The 18,311-nt window shown below is 52.7% G+C and overlaps 1 protein-coding gene across 1 annotated transcript; it reads right to left on the reverse strand.

Annotated features, from left to right (window-relative positions):
- Positions 1 to 299: 299 nt before the first annotated feature.
- On the reverse strand, positions 300 to 17,330 carry WDR66 (WD repeat domain 66). Its single transcript, XM_010149431.1, has 20 exons — positions 16,827 to 17,330; positions 16,541 to 16,681; positions 16,286 to 16,395; positions 15,712 to 15,820; positions 15,199 to 15,279; positions 14,669 to 14,746; positions 14,324 to 14,368; positions 13,831 to 14,048; positions 13,154 to 13,348; positions 11,110 to 11,357; positions 10,869 to 11,017; positions 9,920 to 10,093; positions 9,430 to 9,614; positions 8,791 to 8,905; positions 8,438 to 8,601; positions 5,982 to 6,072; positions 5,629 to 5,772; positions 2,742 to 2,970; positions 1,494 to 1,595; positions 300 to 454 (listed from the first exon to the last, which is right to left on the reverse strand). The coding sequence occupies exons 1-20, from the start codon at positions 17,328 to 17,330 to the stop codon at positions 300 to 302; spliced, it is 3,237 nt and encodes a 1,078-aa protein (XP_010147733.1).
- Positions 17,331 to 18,311: the final 981 nt, after the last annotated feature.

Genomic DNA, 18,311 nt, shown 5'->3' on the forward strand with positions numbered 1-18,311 from the left:
TAGACTGCACCTGGCGTAAGCCCACCTGAAATGAATTCTAGGAAGGTTCCAGCCAAGGGTAAGGGGGGTGAATGCAAGAAAGCAACGCAGCAACTGCTGCTTCAATCTTTACAGCCACCCCGGTGTTTCCCCGCATCGCTTTGATCCCCTAGGTCTGTGGCATGTGCTAACCTGGGAGCTTCTTCTAGAGTTTGATTAATATGAAACTATATGCTCTTTACTTTTTAATAAACACAAAATACAAATTTTGAAAATGTTTGAGGAGAAGAGACAGGAAAGTAGGAAGGAGTAGAAAACTTTCAGCTATGCTTCTGTGTCTTCATAGACCAAAGATTCATCTCCTTTTTTTGGTTCTTTTTCTCTGGTTCAGCAATAGGCAAGCCAAGAATGTCAGCGGCGAATATCTCTGCCGTGATTTCCTCTGGAATTTCATCTTCAGTCACAGCTGCTGCACCTGGAGAGCAGTAACAACAACTCATAACACACAACAGCAGTGTAAAAATGGCTTTCCAGGTCAGTAAAATTCATAAGTAGCAGTTGGTGGATGGAATGCTTTTAAAGATGTACAAGGTCATAACGAAGAAGTATTGGTTTACTAGCTGGATACTTTCTGCATTCGTATCAGGGGTCGAATCTGCGAGGCTGCGAGCCTCACCTTGCAGTAGATCTCTACCACTGAAGAGTCAAGAGGCCAAACGTAACTTTTACACTCTGCTGATCTTGGGATCCCAAGGAATACAGGAATTTCAGTTGGTTTGAGGTGCTAGGCAGTTCCCTTCAGGAGCTGCAGCTTCGCTGTGTGCGGCCCGTTGCCAACGGCCCTAACCGGGTGCTGTTCTGGACTGGTGTGAACTGGGAGGTGAATTGTACAAAAATGCGGCCCGTTGCCAACGGTTCCAACTACAACAGGCGATGCCACTCGGGTGAAATCAACACTGGTACCTGCCTGGACTGGTGTGAACTGGGAGGTGAATTGTACAAAAATGTGGCGCTTCCCAGCGGTTCCAACTACAACAGGCGATGCCACTCGGCTGAAATCAATGCTGTTACTTGCCGTTCTGGACTGGTGTGGACTGGGACATGAGTTGTAGACAAAGGGGGTAGTTATCAACAGCTCCCTTACAACGGGCATTACCGCCTGGATGAACTCAACGCTCTCATTTGCATGTTGTAGGGTTCCTTTTTGCATGTGGACTTCGACGTGTAAACCTTCCACTGTGTGTTTCTCATTTCAGTTCCAAGCCAGCAGGTAAACAGCAATGTAACCTTGTCAGGTCCCAGTTACCTTTCATTGTCCATTTATTTTTAGGTACCCCCAGCAGTTGCTGCATGGATGAAGGACAATCTAGAGCTCTACGGCTATTTTTGCAATCCTGCCTGAGCGTTTTTGACAGCTCTTGGCCTAACAGGGTAATGAGTTTGCAATTTAAATTATTCTGTTTGGGAACTGAAGCAATCCCGCTTCTGTGCTATGTGGAATGCTAATCCTGTACCTGAGGGATCGTAGGTGTCGGGTTCAGATCCTCCTTCCCCAGGATGCTTGCCCAGCAGGGTGGTCAGACACTGCGCCAGCTCCTCCTCTGTCATATGCTCTCCTGTACACAACAAAGCAACGCCAGCCTCAGGTTATGATGTCGTTAGCACCAAAAAAAGAGAAGGTAAGTCGAACAAAAAGTGTACAGACAAAATGGGACACTTGGAAAGAGGATTCGGCTTCTCTGAGATAAGAGAGACCCATCACCAATCAAAACACATGGTCCCAACACAGGAAAACGCGGACTGTAAGGAAAATTGTTCTTGCATATTGCATTTTGGGCAAAAATATTTATCAAAGGGAGAAATTCTGATCTTTAGGCTACACATTGCACTTGCAGAGGCTTGGAAGGTGCAGGAAAGTCTTGATCTAGTGTCCTGGAATAACCTGGACATAGCGCTTATTCCCAGTTAGTGGTTGGCTCATGCCCTGAAGCATAAAGTTATAGATCTGTTATGAAACTGTTCTGTCTAATGTATCTATTTATGGGTGTCCACACCATCCATATAAATAACTAACCTTTCCCACGCTGGCCAAACCCTTGTTTTCCAAAGACCTTTGTGGCAAGGAGTTTTTTGTGGCACATTTGGCGGTGGCTGGATGTACTGAGTAAAACAGCATTTCCAGTTACCTGTTGCAGTGCGCAGCTGCACTAAATGGTCCCTGCTTTTACAACAGGAGCAAAGCAATAGAAATTCATTATTTACCTCCCTGTGGCATCGGCCTTAAGCGTATTCAACGTGCCTTTACAGAATTCCCTCTGATTCAACTGAACTAAACCATCCCACCTTTTCAGCCTTTCACACATAGATTCAGTCTAGAACCGACCAATTTCATCCCTTCCTCTTTGTCCCCCCCCCGCCCTTTCTTAGTTTGGTACTACCTTTCTGGGGACTGTGTGACTGGAAGAGAGAACGGTAATTCAGACGAGGGTATACTGGAGGAAGGGTACAATTTGCCAAGACCCATACTCATCATTTGACAGACAAGATACTTCAGGCCAGCAGAGAATTCCAGAGCAGTAAAAGTGCAGTTGAGACAACAGATGCGATTATTCAATTTAAAATTCTAAGACAGGTGGCTCCACACGCCTGCCCTGGTTACCACGCTATAGTTCCAGATTAATTTTTTGCTGCAGTGAATATGTTCTGAAATTGAAGGCAGAACTAGCAAGCATAAAACTAATATTAGAAAAGAAAAAACTCACCTCTGCACTGAAGCAGCAACAGTAAGTCTCTTCTGTCAATAACTTTGTCTCCATTCTCATTATCATGGCCAAGAACTTGAAACGCGTGTTGTATTTTTTTCATTGACAAGCCAAACGCAGGTCGATGATTTATATAAAGTTTGATAAAATCCCCTAAATTGATTTTTGTCACTTGTTCTCCAATATCCACATACTTGCTGAATTTTACTTCATTTATCATTTCTTCAATCTAAAAATCAAGGCAAGACAGATTGTTACTAGTTTCTTTTTAAGGAGCATCAGGCCAGTTGCCCATCTCATGAATGCCAGCGTACCGCAGTCGTGCACGCAGTGGTACCACAGATGTCGTGCCCGTACCCCAGTAACAAGCCAGCCCTCGGCAGCCGAGGATGGACGTGGCTAACGGTTACGTGCTTGCTGTCATGACGATACTGGGTAACGACCGGGTTGGAGTTCCTCTATTTTCTCATGACAGGCAACCTTGCAGCTGTTACCGGTCCCGTTGCCACACCTGTGTCTCCACTCTGGGGACAGCGGGCAGGCAAACCACAAACCAGTAAATATACCACCCCGCTACCAAAGTACACGCATGGAAGTCCCGACATAACCAGGCTGCACGCAGCATATACACACCCTGCCCGGCATCACCAATCTTGCTCCCACCCCAGCCGCGATCCGACGTGTGTCTGGTGCAGTTCTGCCACTGCACAAGCCAAATCTGAAATTTGCTCGGTGGGGCTGACATCCTGCACAGCTGGACCACTCACTCGTCTCCTGGGCAAACGGGCAAGCCCTGGCCGTGCTGATACTGCTGGTTTCCCCGAAGCCTGGTGCTGCGAGTCAGCCCAGTTGGCAGCTGTGCAGACGTGTGTCCGAAAGGCAGGGTCTGCTCCACGCCTTCGCTGTACTCCTGCTCCAAGAGGCAGCCTCTTTGGAGATACACAGCCAGCAGGGAAATGCCAGGAGAATTCCCTGTGCCAGCACGGACCAAGCCTGCTACTCCCCGGGAAGGGAAGCTGATGCAAGATCTCCCTGGAGAAGTCTTTGCATTCAGCCTTGGGCCTTTGTCCTTGTGTCACAAGTTTTTCCACTGAATGAAGCCCGGGGAAGAGGGAAATCTCAGCCTTATATTTTTCCTGTGGCGAATGTCACGCCAGGCGAGAAGAGTCATTTTCACTCAGCTCTGGCTGAGCTGGGATTAGGTTTTATAGCTGAACTACAAAAGAAAAACACAAATTTCCAAAAGCTTTGCTAGCCAGCCCAAGCTGCCTTTTCTCCCTCCTGCTTTTCCTTTATCAAAACACGAGAGAGATAAACTTTCTCTCTGGATTTTAATACTGTCCTGCCTGCCTCAAGAAGCAGATTGTAGGTTGCCTGGTTTCACAGCAGCTTAGCACCCCTGTTTCCACACCTGAAATGCTGTTTTCATTTTCATTTGGGGCAGGGGGGACTTAGCAGTTATTCTTCCAGAGACATTTCCCAGGGGAACATGTTCTCTCTGTCTCCGAGAAGCAAAAACGTAATGAGCCAAGGAAAAGATCTAACAAAGCACGAGGGGTAACACCACAGGCTGACACAAGGGCAAAGCTGTCCTGGCTCAGACAAACATTTGCTGGTTTTGGGGGGCTCCAAAGCAAGTCCCATTTGGCGGTGGCTGTGGCAAAGGTCCTGCCTCCCATCCGCTGGCTCTCCTGGCAGACCGTGCCCGGGCAGATGGGGTGGCACGGACGCACAGCACCGTCGCAGCAGCCTGCGGGGTTCCTCTGCAATCAGCAGAGGCAAACGCAGCCTCCCCCGCAGAAAGATGAAGGGAGCACAGCCATGTGCCGCTTCCCTCGGGAGAACCCCTCCTGCGGTGAAGGGCTGTAGCTGGTGCAAAGAGGTTGTTATTTAAATCTCCTTGCATCAGATTCAGTAATATAGTTTTTTGAATGCACTTTAATTACCTTTTTGCCAGGTTACAGCATTACAAATGAGGTCTGTATACAATAGAAGCTGCCTTGTAGAAACAGCTACAAAAGGGGAAGAAGCAGCACCCTTATTAAATCAGTTGTCTTTGTCTGCTGTAAAATTTGAAGCTAAAAAGCTCTTGAGAAATGTTTGATAGGAAGCTCTGCTGCTGCAACCTGAAAGGCAAGCTCAGAGAGAGCTTCTGCAGAGTTTATCAGTTATGAAAGAGCTTTAAGTTCCGTGAGAATAAAAGCTGCTCTCTCCATCTAAAATCATTCTTTCATCCGTCCTAGGCAGAAGAAGAAAAAGAGGCTCTGTCAACGTCCCAACAAGTGACTTCATGGAGCTGGACATTCCCACCCGTGCTGGTAATGAGCATATAGGATGCTCCGGATGAGTCTCCATCTGACCTGGAGCGACCCAGCCCATGGCCCACCGATGACACGCTGCCTGTACAGCAGCTCAGGCATTAGGGAAAGTCACAGGGAGACAAGCACCATGCTGCCTGCACACTTCAGCCCATGGACTGTGGGAAGTTGGAGGCTGCTGCCCTTGGGAGCCAAAAGGAAGCTTAATTCCTCGACTTTCTCTGTCCACCTTCTGAAGGTCACGCGCCTCGGCAGTGGTGGCAGAGCACTCCACCTCCAGAAGGCCCTGGGGCCGTCTTTTGTTGGTGACTTCTGACCTCTCAGGTGTTGGATTTCCTCAGCCTGCCCCTGCGGTTCTCCTTCGCTCTAGCGAGGAATCATTACTTTCTGAGGAATTTGCTGCCACTACTCACCACTACTCTATTGACCAGGTGAAATACATTGAAAGCCAACAAATACACTCTGAAGTGATAACAACAGTCAGAATCTGGTCCTCGGGACACTTTGTAAAGGCAATCATGCTTTGCTCTTTTTTTTTCTTTTAATAACAGTAAAAACAACTGACCAACCTTTTCCTCTGATGGATAAAATCCCATTGCTCTCATTACTGAAGGAATTTCCTCCAAGGGAATATGCGTTGACACCTGTCTGGTCTCCAGTGTATCGATACCATGGCTGCGCAGCTGTGCATAGTAAAAATAGTCCTCCAGTTCCTGCAAGGGATTCAGATGAAATACTGTAAAGTTCAGATACCAACAGGCATGGAAGATAAGGCTCCTTCTAAGGTTTACTAACAGCCGTATCAATGAGACGGCTGTTAAAGGCGAGCTGGACAAAAAATAAAGAAATGTCAGGCCTGTATAAATGAATCTTAAACTCCAACCAGATGTTGCCAGCCAGCGCTCACGGTGAGCATAATTACCCTGAAGAATTCGCCTTCTCTGCCGCCATCCAGTAGGTTGTAGAATGGGATCAAGTCCTCCCCACCCAGGGAAGCAGCAGCATCCAAGGCACTGGCAGAAGCAGAGAAAAGAAGGTACAGGAAGGGTTCATGTGAGGAGAGATTTCATGTTTCCCTTTCTAGTCATTGTCCACAGACAATTCCAATAAATAAATAAAATCCCCGGGCCTCAGAATTCAGGAAAGAAAAGCATCGCCTTGACCCACGTACTGTTTTATCGTCAGCCTGCACTTCTACAGCATATTTCATACCCAGGTTTTACATACAATAGCACAGTGTGGGAATTAATTATTACTGAATGGTCCTCTTGTTTAGTGGAATGAGCACAGGGCTGGGAGCCAGGAGCTTTTCCATGGACTTGAGCTTGGTGTCTGGCACTTAGCTTTTCTGCTTCCTTATAGAGACATTGAGGGAGATGAATTAGCTAGATCAGCATTTTGAACATGCAGAGAGGGCTGGGGCTTGGTGTTTGCAATAAACCACACAAACCTATGCTCCCTGTCCCTTGATCTAACACATTCTTCCCCAATAACTCACTGCAATCCATTCCTCTACTTCCTCTGCTGTAGCCGGTGACTGTGTTGCAGGTGCAGTTTACATTAAACTGAAAGCGTCTGAGTGCCACCTCTTTGTTTCGATTTCATAGGCAGTTGGAGCCAAAAGAATCCGTTCGGCTTGTGCAGATGAAAAAGGAAACCAAGCCTGGTAGTGCAATCACGGCGTAGCATTGCCACATAATACCCCACGCCTGGCAGCAAGGCTGCAGCTTTCACGCACACCTCTCTAGTGCTGCTTCCACTGGGGTTTTTTTTGCAAGCTTCATGCTTTTTTTTTTTTTTCATAATTAAGTTACTTGGGTATTAAACACAGTGGAGATGCACAAGATGCCAGAAGCAGCAATAAAATGATAATTAGCTCATCAAGAGCTTCGCTCTGAAAACAAATTACATAGAAATTCAATGTTGCCTGGACCCTGGCCAACCATTATAAAGAAGGATCATTTATATTCTATTGCCTTCCTTAAAATGTCGCTTATTCTGACCCCCGACTGCTTAAGCCACACAAAGTGGAAAAGAAAATAAATAAGCCCATTGCTTTCCCACCCAGGTTTCCCTTGTTCTGGCACACGAAGGTGAGCTGGCTCAGCACCCTCTGGGCTTCCCTCTGAGTGAGCACCACCAGCAAGAAAGGTTTTACGCAGGCCCAGCGTGTCTTAACCACGAAGCCTTTGTCCTGGGAAGGTGAGGAGCAACGGTGTTTCGCAGGTGCACTCCAAAAGGCAAAAATAGGAGTGAGGGCTAAAAGCCAGCTCCCGTGGGGTTGGTTTGCCTGAAACCAGGAGACGTGCTCTGCGCTAGCAGGGTGATGTGCAGGATTAAAAACAAAACCAACACAGACTGACAGAGACCACGCCACACGATTGATCTTTCCTAGCTCTGACAGCCTGAGCTCCCTTTCCAGCCCTGGGTGTGTGAAGATGAAGTTGTTCCACACTGGCCTGGCAGTTTTCAGCTCATTCCCAGCTGCCTGCTCCCTCTCGATGTGCACGTGTACCTACTGGGCATCTGCAGCCACACTCGTGAGGGGAGCTTTGGTCCCTGACATGCAAAGAAACCAAAATACATACCCTGCCTTCGCCGCGTTACCTGCTGCCACGTGGGAGTGTGCGCCTGGCACGGCTGCCCAAGGGAGCTGGCAGAGGGAATTTGCACGCTTGCAGAGGGAGGTGGGAGAAACCTGGCAGGGTTTATCACTGATGCTCCGGGCCAGAGCATGGAAATCCTCGTTTGCAAAAGCAGCCTTCACTGCTCCAGCCATCCCATTTACTGCAGTCCATTTACTCATGTAAGCAAAGCTTTATAGGATTAAGGTGGCTTGTCCTAAATCCAGTCTTCAAATGCAGGGGGGATTTCCTAGCAAATGCTGGCCTATCCCATTTGGAGAGCAGACACTCCTCTGTCAACAGCCACCCGGTATGCTCCTCCTGCAGCCAGTGCCGCTCCTCTGATCCCCTGCCTAGCTCCAACAATCCTCATCACTCCGGCCAAGCCCTCACAAGGACCAGAAAATCCTCTGCTCAACTTCTTACCATTTGGGTAGCATTTCCCAGACTGGAGTATTTTATAGGCGCTATGGCCACCACCTGCGAGGTCGGCTGGTTTAATCCCCCTCTGCTGACTCTGTGGCTACATCACGTACAGGGGAGCAGAGAAACGCTGCCCGTGCAGCACCACCCCACGCACCAGGATAAGGATATCTGGCAGACCTGCCTGTAACTCCTCTGGACAGAAACAGACACCGTGTAGGACAAAAGCCCCGTTCTCAGTGTAAATGCTGGGGCACATTTGCTTCAGCTGTGTTGGCCGAGCAGCTGTGGAAAGCCGTAAGGACACCTGTCCCCCTCCTGCGGTACTCACGTTAGGCTGACCTCCCATTTCATAACAGTGCAGTCGTTCCCCCCTGCTGTGAAGACGTAGAGTCCATCACAGGAGCTAGCAAGGTCAGAGACACCATCCGGGTGGCAAATGAAGGCTGAGGACTTGTGGGGGTTGCCATCCATAGGCAAAATCTGCAAGCCCACCTGTAAGAAAAGAGGGAGGGCCGGGGGTCCCAAGGGAGGGCTGCACACTGGGGCAGTGCTGCGTCCTCCACCCCGGAGTTTGCTCAGCTCTCGCAGAACCAGCCTCCACACGGTTTTGTCTGCAGCAAAATTCCCCCAGGGACCACCACCTCTACGAGTTTGGGGTCTTGTACAGCTGGGGCTCCATACCTTGTCCTTTGTGATGTACGCCAGGTAGTGTTTCTGGGGGTCCGTAGTGTTGCTTGTTGTCAGGATTTGTATCTTCTCCAACGGGGAGCCATAGGTTGGTCCCAAAAGGGTTTTTCTAAAGACAAACAACATTTTCCTCCATTCTAGGACTCAAAAAACATTTTCCCCTCTCTGAACCACTGCTGTGCACAAGGATGGGTGGATATGGGGAAGTGTGGTAGGTGCAAAGGCTTTGTACGACCGTCTGGGAGGACAGGATAGAACAGGATCCCTGGCTGTAAGGGACCACACTTGGGCTAAGAGAGGAATTGTTAAGAGAGGAATTAGCTAAAGGATCACTCAGTCCTTGAGCTTTGCTCATGTGGGCTCACATCTCTTTATCTGATCTCCAACTGCTGCGTCTCAAGTCCAACGTGCTGGGCAGTGAGATCCACCTGTGGCCACAACCCTACTAGATGACAGGCTAGTGGGCAGCGGAGTGGACACAAGGATGGAGCAACTTGAGGGCCCTAGAGTCATCCCAAGGTCTGTATCATGGGTGGGCAAACACACTCTCATGGGTAGGGCAGGCATTAGACAGGAGAACGTGGAGTCAGGATGGGGCTCCCAGGCAGTGGTAGGCCTGAATCTCTCCTCTACCTGCACATTTTGGTCGTCGTGTTGTAGAGCTTCATTTTGTAGCAGTTGTTGGCGGTGAGGATAAAGGACTCTGTGCTGAGCTGTGGGTACCAGGCCAAGCAGAGGGGCACAGCAACCTGCTCTACCCGGTGCCTCTGCAAGACCACCATGTGGTCCTTGCTGCTGCCATGCAGGTCGTACTCAACCTGGAGGGAAGAGAAGGAAACACAGCAACTCCCCTGTGGTGTTCCAGCATCCCGGACCTTGCAGATTAACTAGATCTAGCATCTCTTGCAGCAGCCGGGGCAAGCAGCCCGCCGTAGCAGAGCGTCAGCCCTGAACCCTGGGCAGATCTGCCCTGAGAAACAACCCTCTGCTACAGAGATGGTGGGCAGAGAGTTAGGAGCTGCAGAACCAAAGACCGAGTGTTCCCCAATGCTCTTGTCCAGCCCCCGCCCCCCCACTGTAACCCCAACGTCCCACTGCCCGTTAGACTTCCACATCAACCTACCAGCTGCCGGTCCTCCCCAAGGCTCAGGAGCCTGGGCTGACTGCTGTCTAACTGGACCCCAAAAAGGATGCTGCGGATGGGTTTGTAGTGGGAGCGCAGCCCTGCCAGGTGTTCCCAGCATCCGCTCCCGTTTTGCAGGGCTCTCTTGTAAACAGTCACCGTGTAGTTCTCATCCTGGAACGACAGCACAAAGGTCAACGAGCCCCGATCCCTGCACGCATCCCCTTGCTGGCATCTTTGTGTGTCCCCTCCGGGCTTAGCTCGGCCCTTTTGGGTTTGCCAGTCCCACCAGGAGGGTTGGAGTGACGGCCAGGATGAGACACTGGGTCAGACAGATTTGGGCAGCTGCTCCCAAGGGCAGCACCGCAGCGGTCCTCAGCCTGGTGGGAGCATCCTGGCTGGCTGGAGGGCAGGCCCAGCCACGCTCCACAGCAGACAGACAGTGAGTGGAGTTCCATAACTCCCCTGAAATTACAAGGAATATGCTGCTTCCCACTGCTGTGCCCTGGCATCCATGCAGGGAGTGTTTTTCTTTGTACAGATCATCACCAATTGCTACAACCTCTGTGCCAAACTGCTTCAGCGCTGCCTCAATCCTTCTGCACAGAGATGTGGGACCAACCCCCCTCGTGGCACACCAGCCAGGAGGAAATCCCTGCTCCAGCCCTTTTTACAGATGGATGCAGAGCTCAGGCTCGTCACTAAAGTCAGTGCTGGGATGCTGCCAGCCGCAGGTCTGTGGAGCGGCTGTGGCTGGTGACGTTTTTACAGTGATTCTTCAAGCCAGGAAAAGCATTTCAGCATCCCGAAGCCCCGGGTCAGGGTGGGGAGAGCCCTCCACACCGCTCACTCTGCCGTACCTCGCAGGATGGCCGGCAACTCCCAGTCCCACCAAAAGCTGTGCCACGAGCAGCGCACATAGATCGCCGAGAGGAAAAAACAGGCTTACAGCAGTTGCGAGGTACTCCGAATCGTGCGAGAAGCTGATGTGAGTCACGGGACCACGCGAGAACTTGAACGCTTTGCAGCTGGACTGAAGGGAAATGGCATCGAGGATGTGAACACTTCCATCCGTAAAACCGGCGGCCAGAAAATAACCTGAAAAGCATGCCAGGAAACTCGCACGACACGATCGCTCCTCCCGGGAAGCCCAGAGCTTGGCACACAGGGAGGTCATGAGACCGGGATACCTTTAGGGTCATAGGACAAGCACTGGATGCCGGCCTCAGTGAACACCCTGCTAACGAGGTACTTGGTCTGCTGGTAACCCCACACCTGCAGCAGCCCACAGCGACTGCCCACAGCCAGGAGTGCGTGCCGGGGGTGACAGGCAATGGCGTTCACAGCTTTCTTTGCTTCTTCCATGACTTTTTCAAAGTTTATCCCGTCTGTTGCAACACGGAACACAGTTGCATCAGAGGTTGAAAGGATAAAGTTCCTGTTTAGCGTGAGAGAAACAGAATTTGATGAATCAGACTAGCTGGCTCATGTCCCTCCAAGCTATATTACACATTAGTCTCCTTTTAGCAACTTAGTTGGACAATCACTTATATTTTGCGATATGAACACACAAACACTTCTTGACCTGGAAGGCAGGTGGCACTTTGTATTCATGACCTGGTAAATCTCCAAGGGAAGACACTGGAGCTGGTTCCATTTTCTACTTGGATAGGCAAGGCAGAAGATGAGTGACATCTGGGTGGCTTTTGCCGTTTGCAAGTCACTGGGGTGTGAGACGGACAAATGAGCAATTGAGGATACTCTGAATAGTCCTTTCACATGCCTCCATGCCAGCAGTGTCGGTGGTTCCACGCTGACCACGCCGCCGCAGACAGGGTCAGAGGGCAGTTTTGGTCCTGCACCGCAGACAGAGCGGCTGCCCAGCCGCACCGACTGTAACGCAGCGAAGGGGGTCCCACTGCGTAACTGGTGAGGTGTAAAGCAGTCAGCTGAATAATTATGCACCTGACAGGACAAATATGTATAGTTGTCAGTCCTCATGAGGACTGAGTGTCTGGACTGAGAATAGAGGGTCGAGGGGACAACACGGAGATCCAGGAGCTGGACAGACAGACGTGCATGGCTGCATCACGTGGGCAGCACCCGTGGGGAAACAACAGCCACTTTTCTGAGCTTCTGTCCATCGAGTAATGGACATCTGGCCCGGGAACGGAAGGATGCTGTGTCTCTTCCATGCCTTAGCTGGGCTCTTCAGCCACACCTGATCCCAGCAGCTTGGCAAGACCAGCAGGCTCAAGGCTTCTCCTTTGGTTTTCTGCCTTTTGTGCTGCCCAGGGCAGCTGCAAGCAGCGGGATTTGCAGCAATGACCCAGGAGGAGACTGCAGAGCCTGACAAGGAAAACTAAACCGTTCCCCAGGGCACTGCTCCAGGCTGGAGAGGAATCTGTCCCACATGGCTCTTCGGAAAACACGTGCGGCTAAGGACAGACGTTGCCAGGAGAGCCTCAACAGGAGTGACAGACATATGGTTTGCAGGCTGGATCAAGCCACAGAACAGCTTCATCTGGCCTGCAGACTTCCTATAAATCCTCAGACACAGCTACATCACGCAGAGGGGCGGAGAGGGGCTGGTTACCAGGCTGGAGCCATCCCAAGCTCCTGAGTCCATGTGGGGCAGCCTAGCTCGAGTGCCATCACTTCTGGGACAGTCTCTGCACCGCCACTGCCCCAGTTAGCTTGCCCAGCCGTGATAAAATCTAACTGGAAATAGCCATCCACGGGAAGGGTTTAAGGGGGGGATTAAGGGGCCCAGCAGGAGCTGGAGGCTCGGCATTAGCACTGCCTGCCGTGCCGGGTACGTGACAGAGGAGCTGCATGCCCCGGGACCAACGGATCATCTCCGTGCCTGCGTTAATGCTTCTCTCGCCTGCGCCAAGGCATTACAGCAAGTTCAGAATTTAAGATGTGCTGAGGCCCACCTGGGTTTTGGCAGCTGCTGGGACATGGCTGGGGGCTACAGGCAAAAAGGGGCTACTGAGGAGACACCCCCCTGCTTCTCTCTGAGGGGCAGGTGGGACAAGCACCCAAAACGAAAACCTGAGGACGGGAATACAGGGGCACGTTCCCTCCCTGTCCCTGTCCTCCCCAGAAACCTGGGTACAGGGTTGAAACCTGCTCCAGCCAAGGCAGAAGCCCATGGGGTGGCTTTCAGCTGACCATCTCCCCAGCTTCCAGGCTGGGGGGCAAATGCAGGAGAAGACCTGGGGAGCTCACCTGGGAATGACGGGCTGGCTGCTGGCAGTGCAGGAGGTGGAGCAGGCTGGGAAGGCACCGGGAAGACCAGGAGGGCTTTTGGAGAAGGAGATGGACTGAATGGGCCCCACTTTGCTGTGGCTGTAGCAGGCGAGGAGCTGCAGTTGTCCATCGTAGAATTTAACCTGACCCTTCACATCACCTGTTACGATGCAGCTACAAGGAAGGGAAAGTGCTTAATCCACACGCCGATGGAGAACTCCCAAAAGTTTCTCGTACAGCATCCTTGGCCAGGAGCAAACCTCATCCCCTTTTCTCTGCAACAGTGCATGAGCAGAGGCCTGTACAGATGTACAGGGGGACAGCCCAGGGCTGTGCAGAAGCCACCCGGCTCTGCTGTCACCCTGCAGTGTCCCCTGCCCTGTCCCCAGGGCTGTCACGGCGTTCGGGGGCTGTCTGCTCCCTCTGCCGGCAAAGCCCAGGAGGCTGAGCCACCCTCCCTGACCAGCGCCAGCCAGCATCTCAGCCACCCAGAAGGGCTGCAGCCACTTTGGCCACGAGTTCTCACCCACCTTTCCCACCCCCAGCCAGATTCATTGCTGAAAAAAGCCAGAGCAACGTCTCATAAATCAGCAGCACTTTCCTGCGTGATTTTGCCTGAAAAAAAAAATTGGCTACTGCAAAATCCATGCGGTTACCTCTCAAACACCGTGAGCACGGTCAGGCTGTCCTTCTGCAGAGGCACCACTCTGGTGGCCTTCGTGCTGTGTGGCTTGTCCAGGAGTTCCTTGGAGGGGGCGGGGGGTCCGACCATGTCCCACACCACCAGCTTCCCGGCCGAGGTGCCTGTCAGAGCTCGCGAGTTGTTAAAATGAAAAACCGACTGGCTGAAGTGCCCCACTGAGCTGTTGAAGGTCTGAAGAGAGAACAGCGAAGCCATGTGTCCGTCCTGCCCTCCCCAAGCGCAGACATCCCTGCTTGGTCCCTCCCCATCCCACAGCAGAACCATCAGAGGCAAGAGCCCCAGCAGGAGATGCAGTGGGGCATCTCTAGGAGCGAGAGCCCTCTGGACCTCAGTGCGGCACACCTGGAATGTCCCCTCAGGAGACCAAAGGGGATGGGCAGGGACAGTGCCGCTGGCAGGAGGAAAGCCAAGAGGGCGACATGCTGTGGTGTCCCCCCCATACTCACCCGGCTGCTCAGGAGCGGTGCGCCGTACTGCAAACCGGCATCGCCCTGGGGATAGCGGAGAAAACATCCAGGACAAGATTTTGTCACTGTGCCCTGCAGTGCCAGTGTGTCCCTTCCCTCTTGTCTGGGCAATGGCCCCGTGCCATGGGGACCAAAGCAGGGCTCCTGGGGCAGAAAGGCTCCAAGACCTTCCAGAGAGCATAAAACACCCTCCCTCCACCAGCTCCTCTCCCAAAAGCTGCTGCCCAGCACGCTGCCTCCCTAGTGTGCAGCCCCCGCACCAGCCCCCGACCCTCTGGGCGTGCGTCTGGCCCCAGAATTACAACTTCCCATGTCCCTACTTACCCACAGGTAAAATATCACCTGGCTTTTGCTATTGCTGACAAACTCGTAGGGATTTTGGGGGTTAAAAATGACATAATCCTGAAATTAAAAGGGGAGAATCTCATTAATGCCAAGCCAAGCAATGCTTTCTGGTTACTCTTCCACGCAAAACATCTGGTTTTATCCTAAACCCACTTTGCCACCTGCACTGAACTGAAACCAGAGACCAAACTCCGTGTGAAACACCAGAGTTGTGCTCTGCAGAGAGCACATGGCTTTTCCTGCCATGAGCCCTGGTCAGTGCCAGGGTGACGACGGAGGACAGCCCACCAACGGTCCCTCTGTGGCCCGTGGCAGCTGAGCAGCAGTGAAAATGGCCCCGAGGTGCTCCGCAGGGATGGGGTGGGAGCCTGACTCCCATCTTCAGCCATCATCTGCCCTCAGCCCTGTACTGGATGGGGTCCCAGGGTGCAGCAGGGAGCAGGTCAGGATGGGGCTGCCCAGTCCAGCCCCGTCACGCCTCCCTGCACCCCTCGGCCACGGTCACTCACCTGACAGCCAAACTCAGGCCTCAGCTCTGTGCTGCACACGGGTTCCTCTGTGGGTGAAGTCCACTTCCAAACACAAACTCTCTGGCAGAGAAGGGCAAAACAAGGGACCTTTGTGGCTTTCTGGGAGCTTGGGGGAGCAGGGTGAACCCCATTCCCTCCAGCTGCAGGGGATGGTGGGGCATAAAATACTGGAGCAGGATAAACCCAACATGGCCTGGCAGCAGAGTTTAATTTCAGGAAATAATTCTAGACATTGCTTCAATGCAAGCACATGGGAGTCAGAAGCTTTTATCCCAACTTAAGATCCATTTTCTCAGCTCCGCAGCATTCACTTTAATGAAATCCAGGTCTGTCTTCCACAGGCTCAGCAAAAACAAGCCATGACTCTGCAACCCCACCACCATCTCTCTTCCGCTCTCCCCATCCAAATGTCCCCCTCCCCTTGGCTGCACTGGGAAAAGCTTCCAGGGATCTATCTCAAAAAGCTCCAGGAAGAGGAGACACTCTCTTTACCTGCACGGCACCAGCACTAACGGTTGCCAAATACTTCGCATCCTGGGAAACAGCAATAGCGCTGACCCCATCCTCTGCATGGCTCTCAAAGATGGTGCGCACCGGCATCCTACGGAGCAAAGTCCTCGTGGGTGCTCGCGGCAGCGCAGGGCCTTCGTGGCAATTGCTTGGCAAAATCTGGAGCACAGCCCACCCCGGTCTGCGTGGCAGGGAGGGGGTCTGCAACCCCCCGAGCTGCCAGGGGAGCAGCCAGCACCGCGGCCAATGCTCAGCGTCCTCTCCATCCCTTTCTCCCAGGTAAATGGCTCTGGGAAACAACTCAGTGCCGATCTTTTAAGAAAATACTACGGCTCAGAGACATGATGTATTTAGGCTGGGGGAGCTCGGCCCCATCTCAGTGTCCCGTGTGTGGGTAATACGAGGACTGTGAAGCCCTCAGTTTGGTTTTGGCTGCTCTGCTGCTTTACCACATCCCCATGTTTCTCCCATTTCACTCTCAGCTGAGGCTGGAGTCAGTCCTAAACGATCTACCGGACATAGGAGGTTTCCAAAGGGGAGGTTGCCAGGAGCATACCCAGAGTAGGAGTCCCACACGATGATCAGAGCATCTGGCCCTCGGTCAGCAGTTGCGACCCAGCGCCTGTCCTCGCTCACACACAGGCAAGAAATGGCATTTGTATGGCCCTGGGGGAAGAGAAGCAGGAGTTGCACTCCTTTGCATGGGCTGCTCCTCGATTCAGCAGCAGACACCGGGAAAAGAGAGAGAGGGAGAGAGTTCAGGAGAAGGGGACGAGAAGGAGGAGGGAGATGCACAAGCTGCATGCCAGACCTGCAGGTGGTACTGCCTGTTCCCCAGGACATCGTGGATGACCCCCACATGAGAGGAGACGTACAGGAGCACCCGGTCCTCCCCGTCCATCAGGCTGTGCACGGCCAGGCTGCTGTTGTAGCCCAACACCCAGGACAGGCTCTGTGGAGAAGAGGCAACTCCTGTCTCTGAGTGGATGGAACCAAAAACACCCTCCAAAGGTTTCTGGGGTGATGAGAGAGAGCTGGGTGGGAGTAACGCGTGCTCTGCGGACCATCGTGGTGCCACCATGCCCGCTGGTACTCACAAGAGGATGAAGGCTGCTCTGCTTGTCCTTCTGCAACAGCATCCCTGGCGTGGCTGCCCACACCAAGCTAGCAGAGCCGTCATGCTGGTCATCCTCCCCGTTCCTCTGCTGTGTTTCCTGCTCCTCGTGGCCAGGGCCCGAGTGAAGGCTGGAAATGGTCCCCTTGGGCCAAGGCAGTGCTGGGGGCGGCCCAGCACCCTCTGTGTGTGACATCCCAGTGGTGTCTTCACCAAGGACAGTCCTCAAGCCAGCCACCTCCTGCCTCCCAGCCCAGGTGCTGGGCAGGGTGCCTGGGATCCCCATCGCTGGAGGGGACCACAGGGCACCCAATGGTGCCTCTGCTCCAGCATCCTCCAGTGCTCCTTCTTTCTCTTTGGCAGCATCCCCTGGTAATCCTTCCTTCTCCTTGGCAGCAGCGAGGGAGTCCTTGGAAAGGTAGAGAGGTTTCAGTGCACGCTGGCTGCTGGGCTGGTCCACAGCTAGTGTGAACACACCCCAGCACATCTCAGATCCAACCTACACTACTCTCAGAGCACACTCCAATATCAGGATAATTCTCTGCTCCTGTCCAAGCTGCCTATGGATTTGTACCAGGGAAAAAATACTATGGGAAGTTCCCATGAGTCACTATTTTTCTTTCTGCACATCTAATCATGCCCTCTGCACCTCCACAGCCTCCCGTGTCTCACACCAGAATCTGTTCCAGGCAACTCCTATCACCTGGACTGAGATGCCCAAAGTTCTCCTCCAGAATTAACGTGTAGGTCCTCTGAAGGCAAAAAGTCTGGCCTTTTTGACATCCATCCCCTGACTATTCCCCGTACAGTGTCTATTGATTGCTGCAATGGGATGCAGAGTCATGGGCTGGAGAGGGAGTGTTGGCAAATTGAGGTTAAAAACAGGGGAATCAGGTCCTGGGACCGGAGCTGAGATGGCTGCGAAGGACTCTCCAGCAATCCCAGCTCGGCAGCCAGTGTCCCCTGCTGTGCTCCCCAGCGAGCAGATGGAAAGCGAGGATAAAAACATCCCACCGCCACCTTCCTCAGCCGTCGTCAGGCTGTTCATGAATGTATTCAATAGCCCTGGGGTGTCAGAGCCCGCAGCAGCCCCCAGACAGGCCCTCCCTGACCTAAGCACCAGCACCAGCTTTTGCCTCTCCCCGCAGGGCTACTCGGCTGTCTATAGCAACCTCTCCTGCAAGGTATGAACCTCCTTTGGACACCGTCTCTGCTTCCAGGGGAGACAGGACAACATTTCATTCAGCGCAGGTTCCCTCCTGCTCGTGTAGCGCTCGGCAGCTCAAGTCTCAGCAAATAGCGATGGCTGCAGTGACACTACGCAGAGATGCTGCCAGGGGCATCTCGGGACAAACCGCGTCCATCTGGGAGACAGTACCTGGAGCTGAGGGCTCTGCTTCCATCGGGACGTGCCCCAGGGCCCTGTGCCGGGCTGGGCTTGCTGCGGCGCTGCCCTCCCCAGCTCGGG

Source organism: Eurypyga helias, unplaced genomic scaffold, assembly GCF_000690775.1.
Source record: "Eurypyga helias isolate BGI_N326 unplaced genomic scaffold, ASM69077v1 scaffold25693, whole genome shotgun sequence".
NCBI classification, from domain to species: domain Eukaryota; kingdom Metazoa; phylum Chordata; class Aves; order Eurypygiformes; family Eurypygidae; genus Eurypyga; species Eurypyga helias.

Bases quoted from the DNA above. Each gene is read 5' to 3' on its own strand.
- WDR66 (XM_010149431.1), bottom strand. From the start codon at position 17,330: ATGTGCTGGGGTGTGTTCACACTAGCTGTGGACCAGCCCAGCAGCCAG. The intron at 8,906-9,429 runs GTAGAGGAGAGA...GTTTGTCTTTAG, and splicing joins ACGACGACCAAAATGTGCAG to AAAAACCCTTTTGGGACCAA. The intron at 455-1,493 runs GTACAGGATTAG...ACTGCTCTCCAG, and splicing joins CGACACCTACGATCCCTCAG to GTGCAGCAGCTGTGACTGAA.